Source organism: Strongylocentrotus purpuratus, unplaced genomic scaffold, assembly GCF_000002235.5.
Source record: "Strongylocentrotus purpuratus isolate Spur 01 unplaced genomic scaffold, Spur_5.0 spur5_scaffold_1, whole genome shotgun sequence".
Taxonomy (NCBI): Eukaryota; Metazoa; Echinodermata; class Echinoidea; order Camarodonta; family Strongylocentrotidae; genus Strongylocentrotus; species Strongylocentrotus purpuratus.
In genome coordinates this window covers 35616659-35638371 of record NW_022145594.1, presented here as the reverse complement: position 1 = coordinate 35638371, position 21713 = coordinate 35616659, and the positions used below count along the sequence as shown (strand labels likewise).

Below are 21713 nucleotides of genomic sequence, written 5' to 3'. Positions count from 1 at the left end.
TCAGTCGAAAGTACAAGATATGACGAGTACCATAAATATTTGATTTTATCTCTTGTTTTTAAGTACTTGACGTAAACGATGATGAACTGGAGAACGTGATTGCAAGCATGACCTCCATGAAACAGCTGGAAGAACTCACCTCAAGACTCGGGATAAAAAACGACAAAGAGCAATCACATATTCTGTATCTCACAGAATGGAGAAATAGATGTAAAATGGATGAACGTCGTAAAACGCTGAGAGAAGCACTCAATGCTATGAAATTACCAGGTATGTTCTTTTCACATCCCACCTGACAAGTCAAACTATTAAAATGTCTTTAAATAAATTAAACCATACAAAACAAGTAGAAATTAAAAAGAGATAAAACAAATTGTGTTAATCATAATATGTGTTAATTGTACATTTGACCGTAAAAGACACGGGACAGTGTCAATTTCTCAATCGCCGCTCTATACCCACCCATAATACCACAACGTTGTGGAACAAATTCTGTAGCCCTTTACAATTGCAAGTAAATGGCGCTACACCAAATAATTTGTGGATTATACTGGATTAAGTTGCGTTGGATGGCACAATTTATAACATTCATTTGATGTAGAGGTGTGGTGGTCTAGTAGATATGTCACACGACTAATGTCCTTTGGCAAGACATCGATCTACATTTGCCACACTCAACCCAGGTAATGTAAATGGGGACGTGGCAGGAATTAATCCTGAAAATGCTAGAGCGCCGTAATAACAATCGGGAGCGCCAGGAGTGTCAAGTCTAACCGACATGAGCGCTATAGAAGAACCCACTATTATTATCATTATTATTATTACAAACGGTTTCCAACACGTGCACTTTTTGAACCCGCCTGTCGAGAGATTTCATATCAAATGGTAACACTCTTTGACGGAATTTGTGTGGCCTTTTAAAATGTTGAATGTTCACTAATTGACTGCCCCAAGGACGAAGCTGTTTTTATTTATTTGCTTATCGATTTATTTTGTTGTTTGTTGGTTATGTGTGATGTTGGTCTAGACGGCCGTCGCTATCTCCGATCTCTCTTGCTGTCTCTAAGTCGACTAGGAAGACCATTATCTACTATACAACATAACTTGCAAACAAAACACCGTTCTCATGTCGATCTTAAAACGTCCCGAGTTCGTTCAAACACACATAGAACGCTATTTATTTCGTGTTATAAATGCTCCCTCGACTCATATTTCACTGTCTGTCTTTTTCCATTTAGGATGCATTGTTGACCGACTTCCTGCAAGACATGTTTACCAAGCTGAACTGGTACGTTTGGCATGGATTATTTTTTATATCGATGCTTGGCCACTGACAGCGCTTCTTGATATGGACATGAATAAAGAGAAATCAGTTGGGGAGCAACAATTGAAAGGCACTGTACATCTTTTGATACAACTATTGGAAAAGTCGAAGGGTCTTTATGAGCATCGCCGCCGTGATTTCTGTGGAGCCATTAGAAATCTGGGTTACTTGGATGTAGCTCGATCAGGCTATTTTGGTAAGGAACATTAACCGATTTGGCATTTTAAATATGTCAAGAAACATTCTTAAAACATTTAAAGGTAAAGATCAGTTTTGGAAACGCCCCCCCCCCCCTCAAAAAAAAATGAGGTGAGGGCTCTTATTACTATTCATGTGAAAGATGATGTTTTGTCTAATACGTGATGATACAAATTTTACCGGAAACCGCCTACTAATTAATATACAGTGTGTATTTGGTAACTTATTATATCTATTTGAACCTTGCTGCAGTACACACCAATACTTATATGCTAGATGATCAACCTTTTCGGATCGATTCCACAACGTTTCTTTCGCAATGCAATGGCATGACCAGAACCGGTCTTTACCTTCAACGTAGCTTAGGGATTTTTGGCACTCAAAAATGTGGAAAAACACAATTTTGTATCGTAGAGATAGAACCAAATAAATATAATCATTATCAGATGTAGCTGGTCAAATATCGATACGACATGTCTTAGGTTAATTGACACCAAACTGTCGTTCAGATTATCTGAAAATGCACACTCTAATTTACCGATAGCAAGTACGATTATACTTATCGGACGCGTCTATCTGGGACGCTTCACTTGCTAATTCAAAGCTATGGTAATTAAGATTTGCATGCATATATATGAATGTATGTATGTATGAATTCATATAAAAGATGTATTTTAATAAAGATTTAGCGTTAAATAGATGCTGGATTCCTTTACATGCTCAGTTCTCGGGTATTATATATTTTCTAACAATATTGTTTGCCTCGTCACAATTATTTGTAATCTTAAATAACCAGTTTGACCTTTGTTTGTTTCCGTTAATCTTATTTTCATCTTTAAAGGAATCGTTTAACAATGTTAAATCTAGAATACACGGCAATACGTGTTATCAGTGTCTGTGATATGGTCTAATAGTGAAGCCCTAAACAAATTGCGCTTTAAAATGATCAAGAAATGCCTCAAAAAGTACAAATCTTTGAGTGACCGGTTTTTACCATACTCGTTTTCTCCAATAGACTGTAGTGTTGTGAAAACCGTTCGGCAAACGGTTTTCAAAATTCATAATTCCAATCATAACTATCTTGATAATCAGACAGGCGCTCGGCTTGTAAAAGTCATGGGGTTTCTGAATGACCTTAATGTTTATAATTATCATTGCAGAATGAGCTAAATCCAGAATTTTGTTTAAGAATCTGAGACAAAGTTACCGGATCCCTTTAACCCTGATGAGGCCGGGCTATTTGAAGTCTTACTACGGCCGGGGGGGGGGGGGGGCATTATGCCCCCCCCCCCCCCAAGATCTCGGCCGTGAAAGGGCCGATATCCGCGAAAATTTGCACGCATGTCAAGTGACGTGTACAGAACAATATGATAATTTCAATTTTTTGAAAAAAATCACTCATTTGCATATTTATGGTAATTTATGCAAATAACGTCATAAAATCACATTTTTACCCATAAATCATATATTATTCATATTTAAGCATTCTTTTTCACTACAAATATTCATAAGACCATTTGGAACAATAATACGACAATTTTTTTTGGAAGAGCCAGCTTATTCCTTATGTTATCTCTTGTTTTGATAATTTCTTATGTATTTCATTGTTTTTTTAACTTATTTATGCTAATGTTTTTTTGTTTTGTTTTTTTCTTCCTACAATTCAACTATTTTGACTCCCAAAACAACCACCTAAACTTTAAACAAGACCCAATAACCAATGTTTGATCTATTTTTAGGAAAAATGACATTCCCATATGTTTTGTACACAAATCACAAAAATGAGCGATTTTCGGGCTGACATGCAAAGACAAAAGGTCACGTGACCTTGTAACTATAGGTCCGATTTTTTTTTTTTTTTTTTTTAAAGATGCGCAAGACTCTTAAGAAAAAAGTCAGCGAGCGGCGAGGCGCCATCCATATGCGTTCTCGAACAATCAGAAAAATCGTGGAGGGGGGGGGGGGCATGATGGCCCCCCCCCGGCCTTATTAGGGTTAAGAGAACTGAAAATTATGTTTTATCAAGTTCGGATGAGGACTTCAAAAGTTTGATATGTTCTCCCTCATGCCAAAACAAATTAATTATTGTATAAAGTCAGGCAGAGGCCATCATGGGTAGAACAGAGGGTCACTCTCTCGTCTTGTGAGCAATTTTTTTATTTTGGATCTATTTTACGAAAACAACAAGTTCGTACAAGATCTTCGCTACTCCCCCCCCCCCCGCCATGGTATTGTTGCTTTACCCCTTTAGAATTCTTACATCCATGCATCAAGGTTATGACGCTAGCCTCAGTGAACTTTGCAACATGACAACGGGGTTGTCGGAAGACGAAATTGTAAAATTGGTCGTCCATCTTGGATTGGAGAAAGATGTTCTTTCAGTCTGTCAAGGAACAACGGGAGCATACGACAACGTCAAACTTATGAAGGTCTGGAAAGACCAGCTTAGACTACAGCCACTTCACTTCAGATTCGAGCTAGCTGTGGGTCTTCGCGCTGTTGGAAGAACCACTATTGCCAGTACGATTCTCTCCGGTAAGCGCCATAAAGAAAAAAATCAATGCATTAGGTATAATGTACTTGATTTATATCGTTTGTTCCTTTTTTAATTTACTGATTTAATTTGTTTTGTATTTCTAAAATATTGAATGACTTGTTTCCAACCGATGTGCTGGCAGGCCTGTGTGCTGGCATTGAATTATTGGCTGCCTGGGAGGGAAACGCAATCACTACAAGAACCCAACCCGTGATCACTCTTAACCACCGGACCACTACGCACCAATGTCCACTCCTCCCCCCCCCCCCTCTCTCTTTCATTACCTCCTCCTCTTCCCCTCCCATGTTAATCGAATAGTGCTTCTTAATTGGGTTCTTAACAGGCACATTTAGTGATTCTCCATTATGTATTTATAAGCATACCTGTTATTAAGATCGAGAGACAGAGAAAGTAGGTGAGGGTATCATTATGAAGGCTTTTGATTCAAGTTTTACAATATCTGCCTCATCGTAATAAAAATACCGTAAAGGGACTTTCTTTAAAAAAAAAGTAAGTACCATCCTTTGGAATTTCTTTGATTTCACTTCCTCAATAGGTCGGCATCACACACCGGAAGTCGATTCTAGGGTTGTGGAAAGCATATGCAACAATCTAAATGAGGACCAATTGGAACGGCTCCGTCAACACCTCGGATTGAAGGCTCAGGAAGACCAGAGACCTACAACCGTTACAGCAACACTTGTGACGGAGTGGGTAACATACCGGTTGGAAGAGTTTGAAAAAAAATCAGTGATGACGAAATTATTCGTGGACAAGATTAACCTTCGGAGAAAGGAGATTGACAGCCTGTTTAGTGCCGGATTTTTCGAACTTGCGGAAGAAGTCATGCTACTCGAGATGTCCAGAATTCTATATGGCAAATCAGCCGATAAAAAATCTGATGATAATGAGTAGTATCAGTGGCATTTATGTAGCAAGCTTCTGAAAGCAAGCAGGCTAATGAGCAGTACCTTAAAAAACCATAGCGATTTCGAATCCGGAAGCAAGTCATCCAATGAGCAGTGTCTCGGAACCCTGGCGAGCCGCTCGTTGCCGTAGCCTGCGCCTAGTATCCCTGGGGTGTAGTGCACAACTTTGTGGTTTACTTGACCAATACTTAGGGTATTTAGGCATACTTTAAGACATATTAAGTAACAATTCAACTACTTCCTTCCTTAATATATTTGTTATACTATTAATTATTGGTTCTCATGTTTTGTTACAATATTCAAATAGAAAAAATGTATGTAAGGAGTAAGAGAAAATGATCGATGGTCCACCCTATCTTAACTGATATCAACAACGTGGCGCTAGCTCTATACGATGTCACTATATAATGCATTGATCTTCAAAATTGTCTACAAACGGCCCTTCGAACGGCCACTCCACCCGAAGCATTGGGAAAACTCTTCGCATCTATCTCATCAATGTGGAATGTATATTACATTGTAAAATATATATGTATCGTGGAAGTAGCAAATCAATCGGTGTTTTCTTAAGTCATTTTGTGTTGTAATAATATGTATACCTTGTACAAATTTGTACCCCGACGTGAATAGTACGAGTATATTTTAGCAAGTATGATGAGCATGGGATAATTATGGCATACTTCTCAATGTAAATCACCCTTACTTTAATAGCTAAAGAAATAGTATTCGTTTCCTCAACTCTATGAACTTTGCTTTTAGAATCTAATATGAGAACGTTCAAAGTGTTTTTTATAGAAGGTCGTGATCAATCCCTTCAAAATTAAAAGTGAACCTTTTTTAGTGTTTGGTTTCAGGGTGTGGCTTTATAATATTCATCCACGATTTTCAGAGCATAAAAGACAAAGTGTTGAAAAAAACACGAATTTGAAATCATCGACAATTGCGGTGTCTCCCCGAACGAACCACAAATGTATTGCTCTGTATTTAACATACCAACCGACAAATGTATATTGGTTAACACGCAGTCTTTGATTGATACACGAACAATATCGTAATTTCAGGCAATGAAAAGTGAAAGTGATTGCTGATTGTGTAAAACTTTAGGGACGTCGAAAACGATGGCGTCTTCTCACAAGACTATTATCAAATATTACCTGTACTATTTGCTATACTTATTAAACAAAAGTTTGTATATGAAATGTTAATTATTATATTCCTTTTACAGTACTGACCCTCTAACATGCAAAAAATCCTGAAAAGATTATCAAACCACACAGATATTTATGGTTTTCTTTGAAGGCGTCACTATACAACACCCTCTAACATTGTAACAGTAAATTCTCCCAACCATTTTTGAATTTTCCTAACTTTTGTTTCATTTATACATTTCATAAGACAGGCTTTTAATATTTGTTCATCCATTTATTGTTTAGAATTGTTTGTATAGAGCCAATTCATCGCTTTGTGACGATTTACATTCACCTCAAATTTAATGAACTTGTTATATTATAGTTGGGAGAAGTGAGGAATCGATCAGATCAGCTTTTCCCAATTTTTATCATTAATAATGGTCTGTTTTCACTCAAACTTTCGGATTATCTTTAATTGTACAATAGCATTGAAGTTAGTACCTTAGCTCCGCTTTCTCTCATCTGAACAATGTTTCTAAGTCACTTTAAGAGCAAAACGTGGACGGCTTGTGTATCTACCACATGCACAATGTCTGACCAGCAGCTTTAATATGACTATTCAAGTGAATAATTTCAAACTACTTGATACGACTGATTGCCTAATGAATGGCTTTTTTACCTCAACATTAGTACATTGTCAAAGTTTTTTGTTAACGAGATATGATTTAGTTCCTGCTTGCTAATACGTAATGTTCGTTCGTTAATTTGCTTTGGGGATTGCCTTTTCCTTTATTGGTTTGTGATGATGCAATGGTGTAGCTTGTAGTTTTCAAATTAAATATAAGAGTGCCAATAACAAATTGACAATTTACTCGCATATATAATCTCGAGATATAATTGAAATATGTTTGCATTTAAATAGTGATTTATGGAAAACGTAGACAAGGTGTATGTATGTATTGTATTGTATTTATTAAACTTCATTGATGTACAACAATATTATGTTTATAAACATATAATCACTTTACAATGTAATGTAACAATCAATATTCTGTTTGGGAACATATACATCATATAATTCAATTTATAATGTAATGTAACATATCAATATTCTGTAAACATATAAATCAATTTACAATGCAGTGTTTATAGCAAAACAGAAGGAAAATTATATCCAGCAGAAACACTTTTTTTTCTTCTTAGTAATAACATGACATAATGCATATAGTAATATAATGTACCATAAACGCCGAAGATTTAGATATATAAAAAACATAATACAGCACTTTTCTAAATAAATTATAACTCATGCAATACAAAATAGTTTTGAGGTACATGAATGCCTAAAATAAATGACGTAATAGTACTTCTACATAACTGCGACCTACTGCAGAACTAAAACCAAAAGCATAAGATTATATATTTCTACGTTGTTATAACATAATTATAGTATCTAAACATTACCCCTCATTGCAATTATGTTTTTGTTGAACAAAGAAAAACTATCTATTACAACTTCATTGTCTAATCTCATTATAAATATGAATTTTTCTTGACTATCCAAATTACTCAGAAAAAAAATCCAGATTACAATTTTTTTCTATAGAAATACTCGTAAATCTTTATACTTGTCACATTTCATAATTATATGGAATTCAATTCAGTCGAAGGAGGAGAGGAGGAGTAGGAGTTATAACAAGAATTGTAAGTCTTAAGTTAATAATATTATGTTGCTGCAATGTACAGTGTTACCCTAGAGGTAAACTTTAGGTGAAGTTTGTACTGGGTCTTGTCTATATTTCTTTGCTGAAATATCTGAACTTATTTTCTTTGCGTATAGCACGGAATTGTTTGTGTGTTTTAAACCCAGAATAAAGTGAGGTTATTGCTGTATGGTAAATGGCATGTGTGTAATTGCAATTATTTTAGTTACCATGTGACAGAAGACATAACTAATTGATGGTGCAGGGTGAATTGATAACAAGCTTGTTATTTTGATTAGTGCATATGTTATAGTATTGGCCCGAATTAAACTATACCATATCTCAAATATAAAGTGACCTCTTCCTTAACGGTTAGAAGTGTTAAAGCTAAAATTTCCTTTCCATACAAACGTGTGTTAAAAATTCGGTGAATTCTTGGAAACAAAAGTTGTAGAGTTTTAAGTTAAGTGATCGGTTTCTTCCTTTTTTCCCTTTCTTCTTTTTTTCTTAAATTAAAATGGTCCCATTCAATATATAAACCTATTAAAAGAAAAATTTGACATCAATTAGATTTAATCATATATTCCTGTTAGTTTGAATCTATGATTCAAAATTAAATCAGTTCCGTTTTGCATACCTTTGTGTTTAATGTCAGTGTGCATATGGTGAGTGAACGCAATGTTACGTCAGTTTCATAAACATGTCTTTGAATGGTGTACATGTATTAATTGCCATATCATTTTAAAATTAATGTTACGGATATAATCATATCGCGTGAAATGCATGGCGATAATGTGTATACTGGGCGATGTGCCAACTAAATGAGACAAACATCGCGAAAATGAAAAGGTGGACTTCGCTCCTAAGCTGCAAAGCGTGCATGCACGAGATTTGGGGCTTTCAATACATATCCCATTTCATTTGTGTGTATGCAATAATCCTTTCAACAGGAAAGAAGCGCGATTCTATGCCAATTTGCCTCTACACATAATGTATGTTAATATACACAGTGAAGTATCATGGGTCCATGCTATTTAGGGGGCAGCGGTGTGCTTTTATTTGGGAGGAGGGCACAAGTGTGAGCTAGTGACTATATTGCAAATTACAAGTACAAGCCTAACCAAAAAAAACAACCACTACCTCTGTCTTCTTTGGCTCCTAGAAATACAAAGCTATTTACCACTTTTAGATTCCCACTGTTCAGTTTAAAGCTTATTAATGGTCCAATTGATATTACTTTTGTCTTGAGATGATAACAACTTCCTGTTTTCAATTTTTCGTTTCAATTATTTGCAGACCATTGAAAAAAAAAATCATCAAAAAGGAATCCATGAAAAATGTCATAAATATGTAAGCGGATTTTTATATTTTTCTCCAAAATTTTTATTTCTAAATGGTCAGGATTTGAAAACCTAAATCGGTTATCGTTAAGAAAAAGAATAAGAAGGATTTCATTACAGTGAAAATATACATGAATCATCAATGAATAATGACATCACATTGACACGTTCACTTTAATCTATATCAGCTACTTTCTTTCTGACTCCCAAATCCCGAGAGCAAACTGGCTTCCAATCCTTTCAATCCACTGCCCTACGTCTTTGGAACATTACTTGCATTTCTGAAAAAATGTACTTCATTTGACTTATTCAAGTATTCAAGGAAACATCTGAGAACATTACCTCTATCATTTATAAATTATTCTTATACTATTGAATGGACAACACATTGTGTCTCTGGAAAAAGGCGCTATACAAATCAAACTATTATTATTAATATTCTTGAACACAAAAGTACAAAGCGACCGTCCCTTTGCCCAAGTATTAGTAATTTGAAGGTTCTAAGCGATTGCTGCCTACCAGAACCCCCCCCCCAAGCACCGCCCGAGTTATATTGAGCTAACATTTTAAAACTATGAATTAAGTTCTCATTGTGAAGATGTTCTGTAGTGAATATTACTAGAGCATATGTAAACGTATTACAATTCATGTTGTGATGATATTAAATGAAAGTATGTTGAACTCGAATTGTCTCTAATCTGTGTCTTCTTCTTTAGGTAAACCTAACATCATTAGCTAGTTGCGTATAAGAACATGCCTCAACAAGACATATATTTAAGATCAAATGCATTTTGGTAATATTGAGATATGCTTAAAACAACACTGAACTGATAAACTTTCACAGCGCCATCTCATGGTCAACTGGTTACTAAAACATACTGCTACAGCTGACCTAGGATGACGCTAGAGGTAGTACTATAGTACAGTCTGGTTTTGAAACATCTGGTTATGCTATGCATCTTATGATAATGTACAATTAATATTATGATAAAGTGCTAATCAAGAAGAAACGGAGCGTATAAGCATGATAAATGCTGATATCATCAAGGCTTCTTTAATAAATATGTGATCAATATCCTTTGGAGTTCTAAAATGTTATACTTTGTATTCATCTGAGCATATATTTCGGTGTTAATTTATTTGTTTTATCTGTCCACTGTTTACGTTTGTTGATAATGTGACATATTCAAGATAGCAGCCACAAATATCCAACAGATAGCCTAATTCAACGTTAAGTTTTAAAAAGAACATCACCTTTACAAGGAATATGAATTATTCAATTGATATCCATGTCCATTCAGTTGTATGGCTACGATGATGAAAATTGTCCTCAATAAAACCCGTCAATCAAACAATCAAGAAAAGGATTTCCCACTGTTAACACTTGTAACCTTAATTGTGTACCAATGGTTAATCGCTAGACTACTTTTATCAATGGATAGAAGAAGCGCAGTATGTTCCTTTTCTCAGAGGGCTTTGTCATCGCTTTATGTCCAGTGGTCCGGAAACGAATCCTATACGAGCATAAGTTGTGATTAAAGAACGAAATCCCATAATCAGTGTAGCACTTCAAAACGCTATGTCATATTGAGAAATTAGCTTGCTTCACATGATTTTGTGGTAGGATTGTGATGATGGTGAACTTTCCCTCTAATTAATAATAAGTAATAATAACAATAGTACAGTTCTTATAAAGCGCATAATACATTTGTTTACATCTCTACGGGCTATAGGAAAAAGTAAATAGGAAAAGTAAAAGAGAAAAATACTACATGGTAATATTCTACACAGCAAGGTCAAATTCTACACGAAAGGACCTGTGTGTAGGATTTGTTCACCTCTTATTAAAGAGATACGTTTTTTAAAGATGTCTTGAACTTATCCATGGTATCCGTATGTTTAATATTATAAGGGATGCTGTTCCACAATTCAGGGGCAGTATGCCCGAAACAACGTTTACCGTAAAATTTAGTTGAAATGTGAGGTACTACATACAAGTGCTTCTGTGCTGACCTCCGACTTCTCACTGGTTGGTATTTTGCAAGAAGGTCTGAGAGGTATATTGGAGCTATTTTATGAAAGCACTGATACACAAGTAACAATATCTTAAACTCAATTCGTGATCGGATAGGCAACTAATGCAAGACCCGTAATATAGGTGAAATTGACTCATATCTTTTGGTCCTTGTCACGAGTCTTGCGGCAGAGTTTTGAATAACCTGAAGTTTCCGGATCTGAGTGTCTGGTAAACCATACAGGAGACTATTACAGTAATCGAAATGACACATTACAAATGCATGTACTAATCTTTTAGTTGTCGCTTTTTTAATATAAGGTCGGATTTTGTTAATATTATACAATGCACACGAAGCTAGTCTAATTCTAGAGCTAGCATAATTGTTCGATGTGAAGTGATTATCAAAAATAACCCACAAATGTCTTGCTTTGTTTACGGGGTGAACTTGTGCGCCTTCAATTAATACGGTTCTGGACACCTCCCCCGTGGCCATCCACCCTCGGATAACCACCTCCAGTCAACTACCCCGTGGGCAACCACCCTCTAGGACGAATACCCCCTGGGACAACTACCCCCGGACAACTAGTCCCCAGTAAACTACTCCCTAGGACAACTACCCTTGGACAACTACCCCCAAGTAAACTACCCCCAAGTAAAAAAGCCACTAGGACAACTACCTCCGGACAACTACCCCCTAGGACAAATAACAGCCGGACGGCTACCCCCCGGACAACTATCCTAGGGATTAGTTGTCCGGGGTAGTTGTCTAGGGTCGTTTTCCGGGGTTAGTTGTCCTATAAATGGTTGTCCTAAGGGGTAGTTTACTTGGGGGTAGTTGTCCGGGGGTAATTGTCGCAGGGGGTAATTGTCCTAGGGGTAGTTATCTGAGGGGTAGTTGTCCGGGGGTTAGTTGTCCCGGGGTAGTTGAACAAGAGGGTGGGTGCCCTAGGAATAGTTGTCCTCAGAGTTAGTTGTCCTAGGGGGGTAGTTTACTGGGGTGGTTAGCCGGGATGGATGTCCAGGGGTTGGTGTCCCGATACGAATTAATACATGATAAGAAACTGGAATAAAGAATTCCAACACGAGTTTTCGTCTAAATCTGAAGTATTAAAGTATTACAATTTGATTTATTCAAAGCTGTTCTTTAGGCTCTTTTACAGCATGAATGAGACCAACATGTTAAGATAATTAGTATTCTGTTTGATGCCTTTATAACAGGTATCAAATACTGCTAAGTGTTTTCTTCAAAACACTTTTGATAAACAAAGCAAATAAAACGCAATTTCTTAAATTTGTTCTCTGGGGTTTAAATTGTTACTGTGTGATTTAGCAGTGCAAACTGTGAGCAAATCCAGTTAATCCTTGAAACTTATTACCCCGCAATCGCGTGGGTGTCAAGTTCAAGTGTCTATGCACGTGCAACAAACAAATACACGATATTTTTTCTTATACATATTGAAGAAATTACGCTGCTTTGAACTGTTTTGTAGCTATGGTCTCTCTCTCTCTCTCTCTCTCTCTCTCTCTCTCTTTTCTCTCTTTGTCTCTCTCTCTCTCTCTCTCTTTCTCTCTCTATTTGTCTCTGTCTTCCTTTTGCAGAAATCGGAGGCAAACACAAACGTTCGGATAGTTATCAGTAGGGTATTTGAGGGGTCAGAGGGGCATATACCCAGGACTGCGCATGGAGGGTGCGAGAAAATGCAAAAGGAGAAATGCACAAAAAGCCAAATTGAAAAAGAAAGGGTGAGCAAATAATAAAAGTATATGGTAATATTTACGAGTATATTCGCCACAATGCGCATGGTAGGTGGCATTAGATATGAGTTCATATGGGTTAAAAATACGGAAATTGTCTAAAGCTCGGTAGCTTCGTTCTCCTCGCATGTGTTTTTTCTGAATCTTGTAATTTTCGTCCTGATAAGTACCTGTTTTAATGTGTTTAATAAAGAAAATGTAATTCATCAACCTGTGGTATGATATTGCCCTACCTTTCCTGAATATAGAACCATGAGTATGAATTAGCATTTGCAAAGGTTCATCATTTGAAAAAACACATAACTTTAGGTTGCGTTATTTAAAAAAAATCTTCGTCCACATCCTCGGTTTCGTTTAAATTTGCGCCCCCACTGGAGGAATAAGTGAAACCGTTTATCAGTGTTCGCAATCTTACCGGTCTAGTGCTGTGCTCTGATGGACTTTACTTTTAGTAAAATGCAAGCAAATTTCGTTATTTACAGTTAAAAAAGCAAAAATCTACCGATCCGTCGCTTTGTTCCCTCACATTTAAGGAAATTTAGCTAAATTCATGCGCAATCGCATCGTTTCCTTCCGGCGCCATATTCCCTCGAAGCGCAACTAACTTTGTGCACATGAAAATTACTTAACAATTATTACATGGGCTAAGATTTTTGTAAATTTATTAGTATAGTTTAATCACAAGGAAAAATGGAACATTGCAAATTCGCTTTTTATGTAATGTTGGATAGAGACCAAATGTAAGGAGGTGGGTAAAAGGCAGAAGCATTCCTATCCCAATAAAACAAATTGTGCTCTTTATTACAAACTGGTGTACAATTGGCAGAGGGTCCAGAGATGGAGCCACGTCGTGAACGTTTCCAAGGCCAATTATCATAAATTACAAATAATGGATAGAGGGGAAATGTGCTGCACCCCTCCCCCCCCCCCCCCCCCCCGCAGGCGGACAATATGCATCCCCAAATCAACCTGGAAAGGTAGGAAGGCTTGTTCGTTTACCTTTTCCTTTTTATTGGGAAGGGAGATGATGATGGCTGGACATAGAAATATCAGACTTGTATCTCCCTTGCCCTAGATTTCTGAATCCGAACAATTTCGCCGCCGGAATTATCGGTTACAAGTTCAACGAAATGTAAATAAGTATAATGGCTAGCACGCGTTATTAGATAATTAATTATTAATATTCAATGTAAACAGGCGATAACTGTGCACCAGGTATACTGATTGCTTGTATATATTTTCAAGATTAATCATTATTTGTGTAAGTTCGATATGACAACCATCTAAGACCAGCAACTATGAAGATGTCGAATCCAAAGTTGCCCCTGTTTATCCAGGCGTTTGTCTTCTCTGTTCTACTTCTTTGCTGCTGCACAGGTGAGTAATCTTTTGCATAAATCTTTCTAAAATGACGATGTTTTAATTTATATAATACGATAACGACATGGCACTTTAAAGATTACGTTATCAATCCTCAGCATACTCATATATATTCATTTGCGTAGTTTTCATTTTTGCGCTCTGTTATTGTGGCTGTACTGCAGGTCATAGCATACTAAAATGCATTACTTTTATCGCCAGGGGGTGTTTCATAAAGACTAAGATCAATTTTAAGTTGTACTTAACTATGGCAGGCTGTTCATGCCACTGGTTGCTCTCAAACTCTATGGGAAAGCTGGCCAGAACTACCAATAATAATAATAATTATCCTTGATTATATAGCGCCTAACACTTCCTAAGCAGAAGTCTCTAAGCGCTCTACAATAATGCAGCCAGCTTTTATTCGAATTGTTTCTTTTTTAACAATCTTGAACAATCTTATTATATAATTTTGAACATCAAAATAATCAGTTTTTAAGCTCATTCTTGATTGTTATTTTTATCAATTGTAAAAATTCTTAACATTGCATAATTTCAATCTCAATCGTCAACGTTCACACCTAAGTACATACTGACGTTGTATAAAACATTGCAAAATAATAAATTCGATCTGCTTTGATCCGTAACCTGCATGGGGCTTTGCCTTTTTGCCCCACGCCCGGACCGATTCCCTAGGTTGAAAAAAAAAAAAAGATAAACTAAATAAGGCAAATGCTCTGGAAAAACCTAATGGCCAATCGTCCCAATCAAATGATTTATTCGAATCTCTATTCCACCAACAAAAACACCAAACTATTGTTCTGTATTAAAATGTTTAAGTAAAATTTGTGTCGTGTATCTAGTGTCTGACAAAGCTAGAACGGCTACCACACCCATTTCCCTCTCTTATTATGCCTTTCTGAACATTCCTTTCCCTCTCAATACAATAACTTTCACCTGCCTTCAGTTATTCAAACTATACCACTTTGCGGGATCGTGGCGTCTCGCCACTCCTATTCCGTAATCATTAAACGGATCCTCATATACAACACTTTCTTGCTATACGTTGTACCGCAGGAAAATACAATGACCTTCAGAGCATAAGCAAACCATGAGAAACACGAAACCTATAGCTTTGTCTTCACAATACCCACCGACAAATGTATATATTTTTAAAAGCAGTTTAGGATTCATCCACATGTAAAATGTCTATTTTAGGCAATGAAATGAAGTTACTGCTGATTGTGGAAAACGTTAGATACATTGGAAACTCTGGTCAGGATACGATTATCAATAAAACCTGAAATGTTTGCCATACCTTTATAGATCAAAACGTGGATGGATCGTATATGTAAAACATGCACAATTCTGACCAGCAGTTTACGTCTATTCGTCAAGTGAATTATTTAGACTACTTGATATGGCCGATTGCCAGATGCATTGCCTGTCTTTCCTCAACATTAGTAGATCTGAAACTTATTTTAAATATTTAGTATTTTTGTCAGTGAAATATGATATAGCTCCGATTTGCTATTAATACTTTCCTTTTTTTCGTTCGTGTATTTGTTTTGGGGGATTGACGGTTCATCTATGGTGTGCGATGATGTAAAGGTGTTTATTGTAGCTTTCAAATCAAAAATGTGTTTTCCGAATGCCAATAACAAAGGGACCATTTACTCTCATATTTCTTCTCGAGATATACTCTAGATATATTCGCATTTAGATAACGATATAAGAAGAAAGAGGACATGGTGAATGGAGATATGTAAAAGAAAAATGTCACTTTAAAAATGCACACAAAAGAAATATTTTTTTTGATTTTGTTAAAATGTCATACTGTTATTTCTAATCATATCCGAAGAGTATTTTGATTGCCATTAATGGACTGACTTGAACCTAATTTAAAGAGTGCTATATGTAATATTTCTAAGAGACAATCTGGTGATGTTGGTTATATTTTTGGTTCTTCTTCCGCTTGTAAAAACAACAGAATTTTCAAGTTGAATAAAACTGTATTAAGAAGTTACATGTTTTCAGTATTGAGATATGTTTTTATTTTTATCAGGTATTTACATGTACATGTTAAAAGAGCATAGGATGCGAAGTGTTGATAGGGGATATATTTAGGTTAGTTCAGGGCCTGCCTAATCTAAAAGACTTGAATTATATGTGAGACATAAAAAGGGATGCTGAACAAGTGTGTGGGAATATAGGTCAATTACTGGAACAAGTTCCAGAGAGTCAGAGAAGGAGAGGGGAAGTTGCAGTTATAACAAGACTTGCAAATTTTGAGTTGATAATCTGATTCGATGTTATGTGAAGTGTAATCCTAAAGGTTAACCTTCGGTAAGTTTTGTGTTCGTCCTTGATTATATTTTTTTGTTGAAATATCAGAACTTAATGTCTTTTCCCATCACAGGGACTGGTAAATGTGTTTCAAAAAACCCAAAATAAAATGAGGTTGTTGCTGTATGGTAAATGGCATGTGTGTAAGTGCAATTATTTAAGTTACCATGTGACAGAAAAAATAACTCCTTTGTGGTACAGGGTGGAGTGGTAACCAGTTTGTTATTTTGAGCACTGCATATATTATAGTTTTGGCGAAAAATAAACTAATGCCATATTTAAAATATACGTTAACATTTTCAATAACGGTTAAAAGGGTTTACGCTCAAATTTCCTTTCTAAATACAAACATGTGTTAATAAATTCGGTGTTAATAAATTCGGCGAAAAGTGTTGAAGGTTTGATGTTTTTTGAGATCTCTCTCTCTCTTTATCAATCTCCCCCTCTTTTCCTGTTGTTGTTTCATTCGCATGAAAAAGATTGATCTCCAAATAGTCTCTTATTTTAAACATACCTAAAGGAACAGTTCACACATATATGTTTGTTTAGTCCCGCGCACCTACGTAAATATATTGCAATTCGAATATGTCATCTACTAGAATTAATCATATTTCCCTTGAAATCCAAAAATCCTAAATTTAATCAGTTTTGTTGTGTATACCATTGTTTGCAGTCTCAGTGTGCATATAGTTTAATGAACACATTTTGCATGATATATAAACTGACATATGATTTAAAAAAATAATGTTCCGGATATAATCATATCGCGTGATATGCCTGGACGATGTGCACGTTAAGTGTGTACTGGGTGCTGTGCCAACACAATGAGACAAACATCGCAAAATGAAAACGGTGGACTTTTCACCCCAGCTGCAAAGCTTTCACGCAAGAGATTCGGGGCTTTCATAAAAATCCTTTTTCATTTGTGTATTCAATAATCCTTTGAAAGAAGCGCAATTCTAAGGGGTTACTTGCCTCTAGGACAAGGAGCACGAGTCAAGCCATTTAGAGGCAGGTGCATGCTTCTTCTTTTTTTTTGAGGGGGGGGCACTAGTGTTAGTGACTATCTTGCCAAAGTCCTACCCCCCCCCCTGCATAATTACTTTCAAGTCTCTCTTCGACTTCATCCTTTCTCATTATATTTCAAGTGCGCCTTGTAGCGACGTAACTGTCATTTATCTATACCAAAACTCTTCCAGCTAAACAGGGGCAGAATATAAATGAACCCGAATCTACTATACAATACTTTGCACAGAATGTGAATTTACAATGAACCATCATCAAAGCTGTCTAGGGAGAGTGCAAATACATAACGTAAAAGATATTTGAGAGAGATGGGGGCAACTCGTATAATTTGAAGGAATGGATGTGTGGTCGAAACTTGTTTTCATAAAAACTTTAGCAATGAATCAAAGGGTTAAAACTAAGATGAGGTTATTGTCGTTGTTAGTTGCCGGCGTGTTGTCCCTGACTACTGGTGACCCTAGTTTGCAAGCACAGACCCTAATTTGACACTTTAACAAAAAATGATTGTGCCTTGAGAGAAGCCTAGCCCAACTACCTACTGGTACGGTTAAATTCCTAAGGCATTTGAAAGATGATACTAATTTAGAACTTCCCTAAAAAAGGTGGGGCTTGAAAATGTCTTAACGTGGGAAAATAATGACCATTAGTTGTCAAATCGACTTAGGAGCTATAGAGCCAATAAGAAATAGTCTGATTTTTAGACCATTGTACCGAATGGTCGTACGTGTTATGCTGCACACAAATTTAATCAGTTTAATTTTGGCCATTACAAGAAGTGGGTTATTGATGTAGACAAATGCTTATGTACCCTTTACAGCTCAGTTTATGTATGTTATTACCAAAGGAGAAAAAAGCCAGTCAGTCACCCAATGGTGTCTGACAGTGAAGTCTAGCAAGTAAACGGGTTTCCTTGCATAATTTGAATATTAGGACACTGCTAACGTTTAAATTTCATATATAGGACATACATGACATATTCATAATTCCTGCAAATTTCTACATAATTTGATGTTCGCTGCAAAAGGGACATAATAGTATCTTTAAAGAGGACTCCATTGTACGTGTAATATTCAGAAAAAGAGAGCCAGAGAAAGAGAAAGAGGGTGAGAGCGAGAGAGAGGGGGGGGGGGGGGGGACAGAGAGAGAGAGAGGCAGGGATTTTTCATTTGCATATGTTTTAACAAATGAAGAAAAAACTTTTCATTTTCACCGTTGGACCCATTTCCACTTTTCTTTTAACATATACTCACATCATCTGCATAAAATGAATACAAATAACCTTGTTTGAGCGTGGCAGACAAGCAATGCACAGCCTGAAAAAACAATGAATGAGTGGATATATTTTCCCGCCTCCTGTATCATGTTGAATGACTTCTGTCGGTGAAGAACATGAACTTTGTACCGAACCGAGTGGGTGCAGTCTGGTTGTTTGACTACGTCACTTGTATGAAATGCTTTCAATTCTACAAAACAACAACGCGCTCTTTTATTACCCTATGATCTTCACAATTGACAATCTAAAACCATAATGAAACTTCGGTTGAGTCCCAGGGATACAAATTTATAATAGGAATATGATATGAGTGAGATATTTCATAAAACGGACCATATATTTTGTTATCGTAAAATAAGGCCCCTGGGCATCATTCTAAGATCAAGAGTAACCATGCAAGTTGGACAAACTTCTGGCATAACCATCCACAAGGGTTACGTGATTCTTCATCTCTCTCTTTATCTCTCTGTCTTTCTGCCCAAGATCTCTGGTATCATTTATTCTCCTTCTATATTAATGTTTATGTCTGACTTATAAGTGTGTTCTGACTCTCAATAAACGATACCACAATATGTTGTTTACGTTCACTTACACAAATGGAAAGCAATTATTAAAGATCCTATATCAGCCAGGAAAATACAAAAAAATATTTGAATGAAATGATTTTATTTCTCATGCAAAACATAAAACAAGAATAATTATATCACAACAAATATGCAATGAAACGATAAATATAATGGATATAGCACGGGAAAACGAAATATTAGGACGGAGAATACAGCAATGCTTACTGTGGTTTAGTAATATTACAACGAAAAGGCTCAGCTTATGAGCCTTCATCAAAATTATGTTCACACTACCAATGTTCACACACTTCAAACATTACAAAGTTTGGTAAAGTATAAATAATTTAGAAGTTAATTGTATATTTGATTACTTGCATCAACTTTGCCACGTATTCAATTTTTTTCATTTTCTTGCTAAAGAATGTATTTATATCATGCCCTTTATAAGATCGGAATAATGCTGATGATCAGATGTTAATAAAAACAGTTGGTTAGTAGAGGGTGGCGTTTCTTTGATTCAGCGTCAGGGGGAGAAGTGAGCGAGCGAAGGGAGCGAGGTGAATGGTGTAGGTGATATTTTGGGGGGAGCTTTTTGTATTCTGATGTTTGGAATCATGCATTTTGGTGCATATGTATTTATGGAATGTTTCATCAACCTGAAAAGGTCTCCATGATTTAAAAAAAAGGTAGGAGTTTTGCTCAATCAAAATCAGCTGCAGATTTGTCGAGTCAACATACTCATCAAACAATACACTACTCAATGTCTTTTTTTTTTCTTTTTAAAGTCGGTTACTTGTCATTAAATCGGGTAATGTTTGCGAAATTTCCAGCTATCCTTGATTAAATGTGCTCAGTTAATTTTAGATCAACAAAATATCATACCCTTGAAACAAAGGTCAAGGATGTATGTTTTATCCTTCTAACGAATGATGTATAAAGTTAGAGCACTTCTAATTGACGTTTGAATACTGGAGTCACCCATTCGCTGTAAATTCTAATAACGATTATAATAATGGCCCGAGCAAAGTCGATGCCAAGCAGTGAAACAGAAACAGACTTACAAACAACAAGTATTACAACCATGCATAACCACTTTTGTGAGCAACAACCACTAATACAAAACACGATGAATATTCTAAATGAATGACATAAGTATTATTTAAGTATTTTTATGTCAGTTTTTCGAATGCGATTGTGTACGAGGGATGCCCACACCCCTTTGTATACGCTAGTGTATTGCCTTATGCCTAGGTCACATATAAAACGGGCCCCGTGTTGTGCATATCACTGGGGCTCTTGAGTGGCTCTTGAGGGGCCGTGAGGGAGCAGTAGGATACACGTACTGCACCCTTGAGCACCGCAAAGCTGCAGCCAACTCACCACCACGGACCCGTACGGCTTCAAAACTGTCCCGGCGCCCGGAGAAAATTTACGGCAGCCGGCCGGACACCGGCCGAAAATTACCACAATGTCTGTTTTTACTCATGGCTCGCCGTACGGGCCCCGGAGTGTATATGTGAAAGCCCCATTATCCATCAATAATGACGTAAGTTCGCTATTGAAATGTGCGGACATGATATTGACGTAATATGCAATCCTTGTTTTGTTATGGGATGTAAAATATTTTAATTGAAATTTCCATTGAGTTCTTTTCTTCCCTAAAATAGTTGCGCTCGTGTTTTACTCTATTTGTTCTCAATCTCTCTTCTAGACCCCCTCTCCCCCTCTCTCTCTCTCTTCTCTTCTTCCTCCCTCTCGCTCTCTCTCTCATTCTATTTCTCTCTCTTTCTCTTTCTCTCTCTTCCTCTCCATTGTTCCTGCTTGGGACTTCATGAGCACATACAACGGTCAGAGACATCTGTGCACACAGTTTTGCCAATCTGGTTTCACTTGGTCACACATTGCGTATATCATTCTGGAAAAGCTTTCCAAATGAAACAGTATTCGCAATATTGTGCTTAACTGGAACCGGGTGGACCAACCGCTCATAACCAATTGCTCTTGAAAAGGTCTTTGAATAGCGCCACCGTATTTGTGGGCGGTATAGCAAATGGAAAATAATGCAATATCAGCTTGACTAATACATATCGACATATCAGTCAGGTAACCAAAACATAATCAGTTTCATGAAAAGTAAAGAATTTTGCAAAAACCTAGATGTATGTCAATAGTTCTGAAAGTACATATCATTTTTTTTTTATAATGAACGAA

The 21713-nt window shown here is 36.5% G+C and overlaps 1 protein-coding gene across 1 annotated transcript in view; it reads left to right on the top strand.

The window, feature by feature from the left end:
- The window catches only part of LOC105443839, a 44762-nt gene that overhangs the window by 3306 nt on the left and 19743 nt on the right, over positions 1-21713 (top strand). Inside the window, exons 5-6 of the mRNA XM_030978734.1 lie at positions 64-270; positions 3797-4057. Of these exons, the coding sequence (XP_030834594.1) occupies positions 64-270; positions 3797-4057 (468 nt within the window). The remainder of the gene's footprint in view (positions 1-63; positions 271-3796; positions 4058-21713) is intronic.